Source organism: Grammomys surdaster, unplaced genomic scaffold, assembly GCF_004785775.1.
Source record: "Grammomys surdaster isolate TR1022 unplaced genomic scaffold, NIH_TR_1.0 166, whole genome shotgun sequence".
NCBI lineage: Eukaryota > Metazoa > Chordata > Mammalia > Rodentia > Muridae > Grammomys > Grammomys surdaster.
Genome location: NW_021604614.1, coordinates 12487532 through 12501967, shown reverse-complemented (window position 1 = coordinate 12501967; position 14436 = coordinate 12487532). Strand labels below are relative to the sequence as shown.

Below are 14436 nucleotides of genomic sequence, written 5' to 3'. Positions count from 1 at the left end.
ATTGTCACAATCGAGTTTTGGTTTTGTATTTTGTTTTTTATTTTTTTGAAGCAGGATTTCTCAGTGTGTCCCTGGCTATCTTGGAACTTGCTCTGTAGACTAGGCTGGCCCTGAACTAGAAACTCTTGACTCCCAAGTGTTGGGATTAAAGGTGTAACCAACGCCTGGTTAGTTTTTGTTTATTTTTACTTTCTAATTTGTTACATTTTTACTAGGTGTGTACACATGTAGTAAAGCGTTTGCTTCATGATGCTGACAGGGATTTGATCCCTAGCTCATGTATAATTTGAAATTTATTCATTTATTGTTTTGGTGTGAATGTGTGTTCGTGTGCAGAAAGAGAAAACAATTTAGGATTCTCTCCTTCCACTGTGGATTCTCAGGTGGTCAGGCTCGGGTGGAAATCTCTCCCAGGGTCCAGGGCCATTCTGCTTGCTGTCCTCTGACCCCTAATAGCCATAAAAAACGTGCGCTGGGAACCAGGCAGGAGGATGGCTGAATGTACGTGGTGAAGGCCTTCCTGCGGAGACTCTAGAAGTTGCCCTCTCAACTGAGCACAGATGCAGGACTGCACAAACATATGGAAATAGTGAGACCCAGAGTCCCCCTGGGTGTCGGTCTTTCCACCTCAGCCGCGGGATCCAGCAGTAATATGGTAAATGTGTTAATAGGATGTCACGGTTGTCAGCACTATTAAGAGCAGATAGATGATTGACTGGTCGACCCTTCCGTCGTGAGCTAGCTTGGTTTAGACCAGGATTTCTGAGAGCCCAGCCCGGTTCTTCAGACTAAATATCCACAGGGAGGCAAACAGAAGACCTTCTAGTTGAGTTAAGGGAAGCCAGAAACCAAGAGAACCAGGGTCACTGGGTCCTCGAAGCGGCTTTCAATTCGCTCGGCTTTTCCCGCTGCGACGCTCCGGAGACATTTGACGCGCCGAAGCCTTCCAGCGTGGGAATGTAGATTCGGGTTCTCTAGCCGCGTGCACGGGGCGCAAGTCTCGCGAGACTCGGAGCGTTCCCTCCTGCGCGACGCCCTAGCGCGGCCGGGCGGTTTGGGTGCGCATGCGTGGCTTTGAGGTAGCGGCGTCCTGGGCTGTGGCCTTGCCCCCGCCGCTGCGGCCATGCACCTATGGCGTTTCTGAGGTGACCGGCTGCTGGCACCAACTCTCTCTGAGGGCGGGGGCATCATCCATGAACCCTTCGGCGACCTTATACCGGCGCCAGGTGAGCGCCGCTGCCCCGGGAGAGGGAGCGGAGAGACCGTTTCCTCAGCCCAACAAAACCCGGGACCTAGCTGGGACCCAGCGACGGGGCGCGAGCACCAGGGCATTGCTGGTGAACGTTGGCAGGGACATGGCCCTCCCTCGTTTATTTAACAGCTGTCTAGCGAGTGGACGGACTTCTTACTTCACTTTGACAGTCTTGAAAGTGAATTTGCCCAGGGTTTGCATTTCTGTATCAGTGTAGGGTGACGTGAACGCTTTTTGAACGCTTGGTTTAGTGCCTGGTTACGCTCCACTGAGCGCCATGCCCCCTGCTGCCGTTTCTATAGACTGGAATTCAGGTATTGTGACTTGGAATTCCAAGTTCTTTTGTGTGTGTGTGTGTTTAGGTACCAGTAAGTAACTGTAAGTCATTATTTGTAAATCTTTTTCAAGATGCTGTCATCATATACATGACTGTCCTGTACACTTGTACTACCCTCTACATGGTCCTGGGTAGACCATGCTGGCATGTCGCCTCCCCTTTCTGCCCCGCCTCCTGAGTTCTGAGAATATAGGTGTGAGCCGTCACATCCCAACTTTAAATATTGTCTTTAAGTTGGGGCTAGGCTTAGCTTAGTGGTAGAGTTGTCTAGCATCCATGAGGCAAAGTCAGTCCCTACCTTTCCTACACAAAACCAGAACATAATTCTGTACCATATGGATTATAGTAAAACTTAATAGTGAGATGGCTCAGCGGGTTCATGAAGCTGGCCTGATTTGCGTTCTACCCCTGGAATCCATATGGTAGAAGGAAAGAAACCAACTCCTGAAAGTTCTCTTACCTACACACAAACACATGAATTAAGCTAGTTGTGGTGGTGCACGCACGCCTTTAATCTCAGAAGGTGCTTGGGAAGTAAAGGCATATTGACTTCGGTGAGTTCAAGGCCAGCTTGCAGAACTGACAGGGATGCATAGCAAGACCCTGTCTAATTGTAATTAATAATAATAATAGCTAATGTTGAGTGATTATTATATGCCAGGCACTTACAATACTATTGGTCTGTAATCTCAGCTACTTTGGAGGCTGGAAATTTCAAGGCCTCAGAGCAAGGCCGGGGGCAAGGCAATTTAGTGAGACTAAGCCTCAAAAGGCATTTTTTTAAAAGGCTGTGGAGGTTAGGAAGATGGTTCAGTAGTTGGTTAAGAGAATTTGTTGCTCTTCCGAAAGACCTAGGTTTGATTCCCAGTGCCCATATAGTGACTCGTAAATGTCAGCAGCTCTGAGAGCACCTTCTGACCTCCACAGGCACCAAGCATGCAAGTGATACACAAATATACATACAGTAAAACACCCATACACAAAAGTAATAATAATTAAAAAACACTGTAGATATTCCTCAGTGATAGAACATTTGTCTAAGAGTATTGCTGTTGCCATTTTACAGGTAAAGAAACTGAGTAAGAGATGCTAAGTAACTTGATTAAGTTTATATAACCACTAAGTGGCCAACTCCAGCATCAGGTTGCTAGGATCTGACATACACCAGACTTTAAAATGGTCAGTCACAGCCAGGTGGCAGTGGTACATGCCTTTAATCTCAGTCCTTGGGAGACAAAGGCAGGCGGACCTCTTTGAGTTCAAGGCCAGCTTGGTCAACAGAAGAAGTTCTAGGACAGCTAGGGTTTCAAGAACAAAACAAAAACAAAGTGATAATAATAACCAAAAGATTATAGGTAATTTTTGTCTTGCTAAGCAACACCATGAAGTTATGTGTGTGCATATGACGTGTATATGTGGATGTAGCACGTGTACATGTGGAAACCAGAGGACAGCTTTGTGGAGTGGGTAAGTTCTTTCAGCTTTTAGTGGGTTCTGGGCATTGACCTCATGTTGCCAGGCTGTAGGGCAAGCACTTCTGTCTCCTGAACTATCCCACCCTTTTCAAGATTTAGTTTTTCTTTTATATGTGTAGGTGTTTTTGCCTGCATGTATATCTGTCTGTACACCATTTGTGTGCCTGGTGCTCAAAGAGGCTAAAAGAGGGTGTCTGATCCCCTGGAACTAGAAGTACACACAGTTTTGAGCTGCTATGTGGGTACTAAGAATCAAACCTGTGTTCTCTGGATTCTCTTTGCCCTTGTTTTTAATTATACATGTTGAGTATGACAAGCCACAATATTAAATATATGGGCTGGATGCCTCAGAGGTTAAGGGCACTGCTCTTCCAGAAGTCCTGAGTTCAATTCCTCAAACCACATGGTGGCTCACCACCATCTATAATGAGTTCTGGTACCTTTTCTGGCCTGTGGGCATACATGCAGTCGGAACACTATATGCATAATAAATAGATAGATAGATAGATAGATAGATAGATAGATCTTTAAAAAATTCTAAATTACCCTTGACAGATTGAATGTATTTCAGTAAGGCATATGTTAATATTTAGAATTTAATTTGTTTGTTTGTTTATATTTTTGTTGTTGTTGCTGCCACAGGGTCTAACTCTGTAGTTCTGGCTGGCTTGGAAGTTGATGTATAGACTAAACTGGCCTTGAACTCGTAAGGAAAGATCCACCTACCTCCACCTCTGGAGTGCTAGGACTAAAGAGTTGTGCCACCACATCTAGCTTCATTATTTTCTTACAGATTAAAATTCCCGTTCTTTGATAAGAATTGACTATAATATTGTTAAAAACAATTATTTCATGTTTATCTTTCCTTGATTTCTCCAAAATTTCTACGCCAAGGGTTGGGAATATAACTCAATAGTTAGATCACATGTTCATTAATGCTCCAGGTTTGAGCTCCAGCACCACACACACACAAAGGCCACAGGAGGTATGTGCACAGGAGTGCATGTGCACATGTCTCTGTGCACGCGTGGGTGTCCTGGAGCACACAGAAGGGCAGAGCGTTGTTGACCAGAACAGGAAGATTGACAGCAAAGGGCAGGGAAAGCTGAGTGTGTTGGGGTTAGCTAGAAACTTTGGAAATGGTCATACTCTTTAAAAACTGTGTATTGTATGATGGACGATGATAGAGACAGACTGTGTGATGATAGGCTTGAACTCGTTTTAAACAGATATAACTTGATACATTGTTTTCTTTTTCCTTTTGTGTGTGTGTGTGTGTGTGTGTTTGAGGCAGGATTTCTCTGTGTAGCCCTGGCTGTCCTGGAACTCACTCTGTAGACCAGGCTGGCCTCGAACTCAGAAATCTGCCTGCCTCTGCCTCCCAAGTGCTGGGATTAAAGGCGTGTGCCACCACTGCCCGGTGATACATTGTTCTTAAAAGAGGATAAAACTCAATTTAACAATTCAGAGATGGCCACAAAAGAGTGTAATTGTTTGCAAAGTATATTGTGGCTGATGTGTGGGGTTGGGTTTATCTTGATTCAAAACCACCCTCCATGTTTAGAACATCGGATCAGAAGTTGAGAATTCCACTATTGAGAAACAGCGGAAGGAGCTTCAGTTGCTCATTGGAGAATTGAAAGATCGAGATAAAGAGCTCAATGACATGGTTGCCGTGCATCAGAGACAGCTCCTTTCATGGGAAGAGGATCGGCAGAAAGTGTTGACTTTGGAGGAACGCTGCAGCAAATTAGAAGGTCAGAAACGTGTGGCTCCCGTGCTTATGCCTGTGTGCTGACACATTAAGAGGGCTCATAAGAAAGCACATAAGGAAGAGGTAAAGAATACAGGTCCTGATGTCCTGGAGTTCTGTCCTGTTGAAGATGGGAGGACTTTATAAGCAGTCACCTTGAGTGTACAGACACAAGAGAGGCAGAGTACTCAAATGTAGGAAAGTGCTGGCCAGAGCTATAGTTAAACACAGTGTTAACATGCAGTGACAGCTGTGGGTGTAGTTCAGTCGCAGGAAATGCTCAGAGCCCTGAGTCACCTTGATCATATTTTAAAACAGAGGAGGGTGGCACAATAATGCTTGCTGCTAAGCCTAACAGCCTGAGTCTAGTCCCTGGTACCTACAGAGTGGGGAGAGAGAGTTGACTCTCACATACAGCCTTATAAATATAAATAAATAACTAATTTTAAAAACTATTTCATGTGTATGAGCGTATGTATGTCTGTGCACCACATGCTTTCAGTGACAGAGGAGCCCAGAAAAGGGTGATGAATCTCCTGAGATGGAGTTACAAATGCTTAGGAACCATTATGTTGGGAATTGGGCCTCTAGAAGAGCAGCAATGGTCTTAACTCCTGAGCCATTCCTCCATCCCCTAAATACAATTTCAAAAAATGTAAAATAGTGCTTAGAATGTAGCTCTGTCGGTAAACTGCTTGCTTAGTGTGACTGAAGCACTGAGTACTATCCCAGCACCATATACAGCTAGTCTGTTCAGGAGAGGTCAGATGACCAGAAGTTCAAGACCATCCTTGGCTGTACCGTAAATTGAAGCCAGCCTGGGGCTCATAAAGCCTTGTCCCAGAATTCCAGATAAGATAAAACAAAATTCAAATATAAATGGAAAGATTGCTCATTGACAGTGATATAAATAGAGTCTATAAGATGGCTTAATGGTGAAGATACTTGCTGCGAGTCCTGAGGACCTTACTTCAGTCCCCAAGAGCCTCATGGTGGAAGGAGAGAACCAGGTCTTGCAAGTTGTCCCCTGACCTCCTCATGCACTGGGAGGTCACATGCACAAACACAATAAATGTAATTTAAATTTTTTAAAGTTGTATAAACAGCTAGATGTGGTGGCACACGCCTTAACTTCTAGCACTGGGGAGGTAGGGGCAGATGGATCTGTGTTGGATCTGTATGAGTTTGAGGCCAGGTCTACATAGTGAGTTCCAGGACAGCTAGGGGTACATAGTGAGACCCTGCCTTTTTTTTTTTTTTTTCCCTCTGGGTTTTTAGTTTTTGGTTTTTTGAGACAGGGTTTCTCTGTGTAAAAGACCTGAATGTCCTGGAACTTGTTTGTAGACCAGGCTGGCCTTGAACTCAGAGATCCACCTGCCTCTGCCTCCAGAGTGCTAGGATTAAAGTTATGCACCACTATATCTTGCTGAGACTCTGTCTTTTAAAAAAAAAAAAAAAGTAGTATAAAGATACTTAAATAACACAAATTGTATCTAACCACCAGTATCTAGTTTTTGAGGTAAGGAAGATTTGGCCTCAGGTGTGTATTATCAGTGGAGGAGCTTGCTTCAGAGGGCCTTGTTAATCTTTTCTACCATGTACAAGAGAATTAATAAAGTTTTCATGGAAAGAGGAACATTTAATGACCAGTAAATATATAAATCGGTTCTCATTTTCATTAGTCATTAGGCAAACAAAAATTAAACCATAAGGATAGATCATTTTATGTTTGCTAGACTGGCAAAAGATAGCAGGTGTTGATAAAGGGAGCCAGCTATATCATTCTGCCTTGGTATAGTTGGTATCTGACCTTGGAAGCCATGGAGGCTGGAGTAGGTTGCCGCAATTACTTTGGGAAATCATTTTACAGTACCTAGTGAAGTTGGAGACATACATATTCTATAAAGAAAGGGTCTAAAGGCTGGAAGATATTTTAATCTGGTCAAGCCATTCCACCTTCAGGAATTTTCACTTCAGTTGCCTAAAGAATTTACTAAATGCAAATTGTGGGCTGGAGGAACTATCTTACTGGGAAAGCGTCTTAATATTCTCGAGGTTCTGGGTTTCATCCCTAGGCTTCCCAGTGCTTCCCCAACTATAAGCTTACTTAGGTAACTTCTGATGTAATAGATTTAGGATTAAAAGTCTGCATTCTTTGTTTTTGTTTTTTCGAGACAGGGTTTCTCTGTTGTAGCCCAGGCTGTCCTGGAACTCACTCTGTAGACCAGGCTGGCCTCGAACTCAGAAATCCGCCTGCTTCTGTCTCCCAAGTGCTGGGATTAAAGGCGTGCGCCACCACTGCCCGGCTGTTTTTGTTTGTTACTTGGCTATTTTATTTGTTTGTTGGTTTAGTTTGTTTTTTTTCCAAACAGGGTTTTACGATGTAGCCCTGGCTGTCTTAGAACTCACTCTATAGACCAGACTGTCCTGGAACTTACAGAGATCTGCCTGCCTTTGCATCATGAGTGCTGGGATTAAAGGTGTACAACACCACTACCTTTTTAATTTAAAAACGAAATAGAACAAAACATTTTATAAAAAATTTTTATGCTGGGCGGTGGTGGCGCACACCTGTAATCCCTGCACTTGGGAAGCAGAGGCAGGCAGATTTCTGAGTTCGAGGACAACCTGGTCTACAGAGTGAGTTCCAGGACAGCCAGGGCTACACAGAGAAACCCTGTCTTGAAAAACCAAAAAAATGTGTATGGGGGGTTTTGCCTTCATTGTTTTGTCTATACACCACATACATGCAATGTATTCAGATGCCAGAAGAGGGCACTGGATTCCCTGGGACTGGAGTTAAGATTGAAAACAACCATGTAGCTAATGGAACTCAAATTTGGGTCTCAGGAAGAGCAGCCAGTGCTTTGAATCCCATATCCCTATCCTCTTTTTTTGGGGGAAGGGGTAGGCAGGAGACAAGAGTTCTCTGTGTAGCCCTGGCTGTCCTGGAACTCACTTTGTAGCGTGAGTGCTTTGCCTAGATTTATGTATGTGCACCATATATGTGCCTGGTGCCCTCAAAGACAAGGAGAACACTTTGTCTTTCATTTATTTTTAATTTTGAGATAGAGTATTCTGCCATTTAGGCCAGTTTTAGACTTTCTTTGTAGCAAAGGATGATCTTGAACCCCTAATCTTACTGTTTTCACCGACCTAGTGCTGGGAGATATGCGCGCTGCCATGCCTGGATCAGAGCTCTGCATTTCTAGCAGTATCCTTAATGATACTAGTGCTGCAGGTTTAAGGACCACATTTTGAGCAGCAAAGCAGAAATACCCCAAGTTACACGTAAGAGGATATTCAGAGCAGCACTATTTAAAAGCTGCAAAGTGGGCACAGCCTAGATAATCACCAAGAGGAGAGCAGATACATACATGCTGCTGTTATAATTTAATAGACTGTCATGTAGCAGTGTTAGTGATAAACACAAGTTACAACTTTGGTGGCTCTCAGGATCTTACAAGTGACAAGACCTACTCCTGAGTATAATTCCACTTGTATATGGGTCAGATTATACTTTAGGGGTAGACACAGAGATAAGTGGGAGAACAGTGATAGTAAAATGCAACGATGGTGGGCAGGTGCCTGGCCTACCATCCTTAGCATGGGGAGTGGGTGGGCAACAGGAAGTGATTATTCTAAGATCCAAGCAGTGGCTTGGAAAGTGGAAATTAACAGTTTATGTTTCGGAAGGTGACTTCTGGTTGGTGCCAGTGTTTATTTCTGGAATACATATGGTATTGTACATTTCACAGTAAAATGTTTTTAAAATATTCATCAGACCTTTGTTTCATAATCACTGATCTTGAAAATGCTGCTTATTGCGTCTCAGTACAGACACAGTGACTGAAATTTCCCTCAGGTGAGCTGCATAAAAGAACTGACATAATCAAGTCACTCATGAAGAAGGTCAAAACCCTTGAATCTAATCAAACAGAATGTCAGACAGCTCTTCAGAAGACTCAGCATCAGCTTCAGGAAATGGCTCAAAAGGCTACACATTCTGCCCTCCTCTCAGAAGACCTTGAGGTTGGTTTTAATTTTTGATGAACTTTATTAGTCCAAGTTCTGGGTTTCAGTTACAGAAAAATTAACTTCAAATGTCATCATTAAAAGCAGATGTGTGCGTATGGAGCCTGAAGTGTGGGTGTCTGCCCATCTTAGTTCTGAGTTCTCCCTGCTTCCTGCACAGCTGCACTGTGTTGTTCTGTGCTGTGATGAAGTGTCATCACAGTCCATGAACGTAAAGAGGTTTGCTGTTTGGTTTAGAAGCATTGCCCATTTTAACAACTTGGATTATTTCAGAAAACCTTTTTCTTTCTGAAATAAGAACCTTCATGTTTTGGTAGCTTCAAATATGGCTTTCCAGATTCTGAATCCCTCCAATTCCCTTTGCCTGTCTCATCCCTCCTCTGGTCCCATCGCCCCTCCCTTCCCCTCTTCTCCTGTAGTGGAGATTAAACCCAGGGCCTTGATGATACAAATGGTTTACATTCTCAGAACTTTTTTAAAAAATTTTTTATTTTGAAACATGCCTCCCTAAGTGTCCTCTAGCTAGTGCTGAAGCTGCAGTCCTCCAGTCTCAGCCTCTGAGGTACTGAGATTAACCTAAGGTCTTGTCTGATATGATCAACATACCCATACCAAAGCTAGGAACACATCTGCGATAAAATTGGCAAAGTTGGGTTTTCAGGTTTTTCCTTTCTTTTTTCTTTCTTTCTTCCTTCCTTTCTTTCTTTCTTTCTTTCTTTCTTTCTTTCTTTCTTTCTTTCTTTCTTTCTTCCTCCTTCCTTCCTTTCTCCTTCCTTCCTTCCATTCTTCCTTCCTTCTTATAGACTATGCAGCCTAGGCAGTTCTCAAAACTTTTAATCCTTCTGCCTTAGCCTTCTGAATGTGATAGTTACAGTGTGTGCCATTCTGCTCAGCTAAGAGCAGTTTTAGGAAAAATGAGTGGGAAGTACAGAGTTCCAGTGCCTGCTGTATCCACACACACGGCACCCCCACTTCTGAGGCACTGCATCATGGTGGTCTATTCATTGTAACTGGCGAATGCATGTGGGCTCATCCTTATCACCCCAAGTCCAGTTTTTGTAATGGCTCATGTTTTGTGTTTTACTTTCTATAAGATTTGGGCAAATGTATAGTGGCATATTGAGCCAAACCCAGTGTAAAGATTTTTAGCCTAGATGTTAAAAAAGATGTGCAGCCAGGTGTGGTGGTGCATGCTTCTAACATCAGTACCCGGGAGGCAGAGGCAGACGGAGCTCTGTGAATTAGAAGCCAGCCTAGTCTACAGTGTGAGTTCCAGGATAGACAGGACTGCCCAGACGAACTCTGTCTGGAAATGAGTAACTTCTTCTTTAAGAAGCTGTGTGATGTTTTATTTGTGTATTAATTAAAACAAAATGATTTTACTTAAAAAGAAATGTTTATAAATATAACCTATATAAATCAGTACAAGTTAGAACAACTGCTAAGTATTGAGAGGAAGCTAGAACTAATAGAGGAATAGGCATTTGCATTCCTTTTTGATGATTGTTATTTCACCTATATTGTTCCTGAAAAATGTTAAATTAAAAAAAACAAAACCAGAAAATGAGTGTTGACTGTGGTTGGTAGCCCAATGGAAGTGTTAACAGACTCAGTGTTTTCTGTGTTGTTCTCTTGTAGGCTAGAAATGAAAATCTCAGCAGCACGTTAGTGGACCTTTCTGCTCAGGTAGGACAATTGCAAGCTAGAGAACAGGCTCTCACTACCATGATAAAGCTAAAGGTAATTGAAATGGCATACATCCACCTCAGAGCACTCTGCAGCCTGCGGAGCTCACCCACACACGCCATCCTCCCCTGAGTCCTTAGCAGCCCAGAACACAGAGATGAAAGGAACAGCCTTACACAGTGTTCCCAGAGCCTCTGGACTGTTTCAGTGAACCGTTCCCGGGTATCTGTGGCAGTTCTCCTGAAGATACTGGCCATCAGGTGCTTGTTAGTCTGTTATTAAAACAGGAGGAAGCTGGGTAGTGGTAATGCACACCTTTAATGCCAGCACTCTGGAGGCAGAGGCAGGAGGATGTGTGTGAGTTTGAGGCCAGCCTGGTCTACAGATGGAGTTCCAGAATAGCCAGGACTACACAGAGAAAACTCTGTCTTGAAAAACCAAATGAAAAAAGAGGAAAACTGGAAGCTGTCAAACACTGGTAGAGTGTGAAGTGTGGACTCCTCAGAGAGAGAGAAAGAGAGAGAGAGAGAGAGAGAGAGAGAGAAAGAGAGAGAGAGAGAGAGAGAGAGAGAGAGAGAGAGAGAGAGAGAGAATGAATGAGAATGCTCCTCTGCCTCATGCGCCTTTGGTAGTTGCTAAGCAGGGGGAGATGTTGGTGAAGTTGCAGATGCGTGCCATTGACTTCCTGACATTAACATTGGGATATGATCATAAGTAAGGATTCTGAAAATTAAAGAGAAAATGCTAAAATGTGTAGAGTTAGCTTTAGTTAAAATAGTTGTCACCACAGCACTGGCAGAGCTTGCTCTGATGAAGATGCTTCCTCTATGTTAGGACAGTGCATTCATAGAGGCAGAATTCCCATCGTCAGAGTTCTGTTTTGAGGAAAATGGTCTTTGCTAAAAGCACATGCTTATTAGGATATACTTAGAAAGACAGAGTAAGGAACTCCTAAGCTCTTTGTTTAAGGCTGACATCAATTGAAGAAATTATCTCTTGTAATTGGCTTAACTGCTCATTATTTTTAAACTGGTCTAGTCACCAGTTTTTGCTGTTTGGCTTATTGTTTTCTTTAATAAAACAAATTTGCTTATTTGTGGTGCTGGGGGCTGAACCCAGGGCCTTTTGCATGCTAAGTAAACACTTTACCACTGAGATACATCCTTAGCCCTTCCCCAGGTTTTGCTTTTGTTTTATTTTGTCTGCTAGCCTGAAACTTGTAATGTAGTCCAGGCTAGCCTAGGACTCATTGATTCTCTCAGCCTCCAGAATGCTGAGATTCATTGCCCAGACTTCCAGTGGCTACTACGTGGTTTTCCCCAACCCTTTAACTCCCCATAAGCCCACTGAGTTCGTAAGGGGTTTTTGTTTGTTTGGTTTTTTTCCCCAAAATGCATGTTTGGTGCTGCTATAGTGATGGGGGTGCTCAGGAAGGTACACCTGTTTATCATGGTATGTCAGCTAGTGTCCCTGAGACTAAGGATTGAGCCTGGGACCACACACATGCTAGGCAAGTGCTCTTCCACTAAGCTTCTTCGCCAGCCACTTATTGTTGTGTCTAGTTATGGTTAGAATTGCTTTTCAGCAGATGCTGTTTTTATACTTTGAAACAGTTTCAACCACAGAAGCTTTTAACTCAGCATGTTGGTTGAACGAGGTCCTAAGAATCTGTTTATCCTTTTAACAAGTGAAAGTAGGTAGGAAGTATGGGCCCTGCAGACTTACCTGAGATCCAGGGAGTAATATCCCCATCTAAGAGCTGCTGACTTATTTGCTGAACAATGTAGCCTGGCCATCAAGTTATCTGATTCTTACTGGATGTGGTGGTGCATGCCTTTAATCTCAGCACTAGGAAGCAGAGGCAGGTGGATCTTTGAGTTTGAGGCTAGCCCAGTCTTTATATCGAGTTCCAGGATATCTAGGGCTATGTAAAGAGAGCTTGTCTAAAAAAAAAAAAAATTACCTGATTTTCAACTTTTTAAGAAAAAGTAAGGTGTTGACAAGCACATAGGTTCACAAGCCAGCCAACTAAACTGTGAAATGGCTGTTTGAGTGCCATGGTTAGAGAAGAATTCCTTCTGTGTCTGCTAACTCCTTTGTCACTTGGTGCTAGCATAAAGTTACAGCAACTGAGTTAACCTGAAAGGTGTTAAGAAATGAACTCACTGCACAGTGCACTCTAAGCATAACGACCTTACTGATTAGTTGGAATTTAAAATATGGCCTAACTGTTTTTCCCTTGGTTTTTAGGACAAAGATATTATTGAGGCAGTCAATCACATCTCAGACTGTTCGGGTAAATTTAAATTGTTAGAGCATGCTTTACGTGATGCTAAGATGACAGAGACTTGTGTTGTGAAAGAAAAGCAAGATTATAAGCAGAAATTGAAAGCACTTAGGATTGAAGTCAATAAACTGAAAGGTAAGGACATGACAATTGAAGATAGTAGTGCATTGTCTGCAATTGAGTTCTGTATCTGAGTTCCCTTAGTCTTAGACTGCCTGTAGGTCCTGACATCCGATGTCTGTCTCATTTATATAGAGTGAATGTCACACATGTTGTGATATAAGATAACAAAATTGTGGATAGAGCTGAGGACTGAACCTGGGGCCTTATACTTATAAAATCTCTAACCCTGGATCATATGTTTATTAGAATCCTGGCTTAGTTCACTTGTCTGTATCAGGTAGCTGCTGCTGATACATGCTGTGTAATGAACAGCAGCAGTGTAAGTCACTGGGGTTGGTCCAGATAAGTTGGTTGTTTTAGCCTAGGCCCAGCCAGGTTCTCGTCAGACCAGTTCTGCTTCAAGCATGAGCAGAATGTGGAGAGGATTGTCGTCTATTCCCAACTGCCTTAACTAAGAGGCTCTGAGATTGAGCCTGGCATAGTAGTACAGGTGCCAGCACATACAGGGTAGATAGAGGGTCATTAGTTCAAAGTCATCCTCCACTACACAAAGATTTTAAAGCCCAACCTCGGCTATATGTGACTCTGTCTCAACCATACCCCCTAGATCTGAAATTTTTATCTTGATCAATTTAATGTAAATGACGAAGCATTTTTACAACCTTGGGCTTACTATGCCTTCACTAATGGTCTCAAGTCCTGTCTCCATTTATGTCAGCTAAAGCCATCATTTCATAAGCCTCATGACAGTAGTGGGGCAAATTGTGTCTCTTTGTCTTTGGGTCAGCATGGCAACAACAGTAGGTCAGACACTGGTTCATTAGTGTTCATTGAGTGTGTGTGTGGGCCAAGTAAGATGTTCAAGTATAAGTCTGTTGTGTCAGTACTTAACCCAGTATTTATTTTTTTTTTAAAAAAAGATATATTTTATGTATTCCATCTTCAGACACACCAGAAGAGGGCATCACATCCAATTACAGATGGTTGTGCGCTACACTGTGGGTGCTGGGAATTGAAGTCAGGACCTCTGGAAGAGCAGTCAGTTCTCCTAACTGCGGGGCCACCCTTCCAGCCTTATTTAAGACATTTTAAAAGTAGAGTAATGGGAAATAGAACAGAGAACAAGGGAGAGAAACTTGTTTAGTTCAGGTTGACTGAGAAAGTAAATATGAAGAGTTAGCATTTGAGCTATGACTAGACTGTAGACAGAACTAGCCAGAACCTGACTGAGAACCTTCTAGGCAGAAAACAGGAAGAACAAATGCAGAAGGCCTAGACTGGACATTAAGTGGGGACATTCTGGGTTTGTTTGTTTCCTTCTTGGAAATTCTTCTATGAATTAGGTGCACAGACAATTCAGTTTGATGCTTTTGATACAATCTATGTACAATGAGTTAGTGACAGATCCTACAGGTTCATGTCCCATGAGACTATTCCCATTAAGACACCAGTCTGAAATCCAGGGGAGCCTCACAGACTTCTCACTAA

At 42.9% G+C, this 14436-nt stretch overlaps 1 protein-coding gene across 3 annotated transcripts in view; it reads left to right on the top strand.

Annotated features, from left to right (window-relative positions):
• Positions 1 to 1064: 1064 nt before the first annotated feature.
• Positions 1065 to 14436, top strand: part of Ccdc62 (coiled-coil domain containing 62) — a 40597-nt gene continuing 27225 nt past the window's right edge. For 2 of the 3 annotated variants that reach the window (XM_028765984.1, XM_028765983.1), the window contains exons 1-5: positions 1065 to 1226; positions 4629 to 4821; positions 8683 to 8849; positions 10491 to 10592; positions 12789 to 12960. In XM_028765984.1, the coding sequence (XP_028621817.1) occupies positions 1065 to 1226; positions 4629 to 4821; positions 8683 to 8849; positions 10491 to 10592; positions 12789 to 12960 (796 nt within the window). The remainder of the gene's footprint in view (positions 1227 to 4628; positions 4822 to 8682; positions 8850 to 10490; positions 10593 to 12788; positions 12961 to 14436) is intronic. The other variant, XM_028765986.1, reaches the window with a different exon arrangement.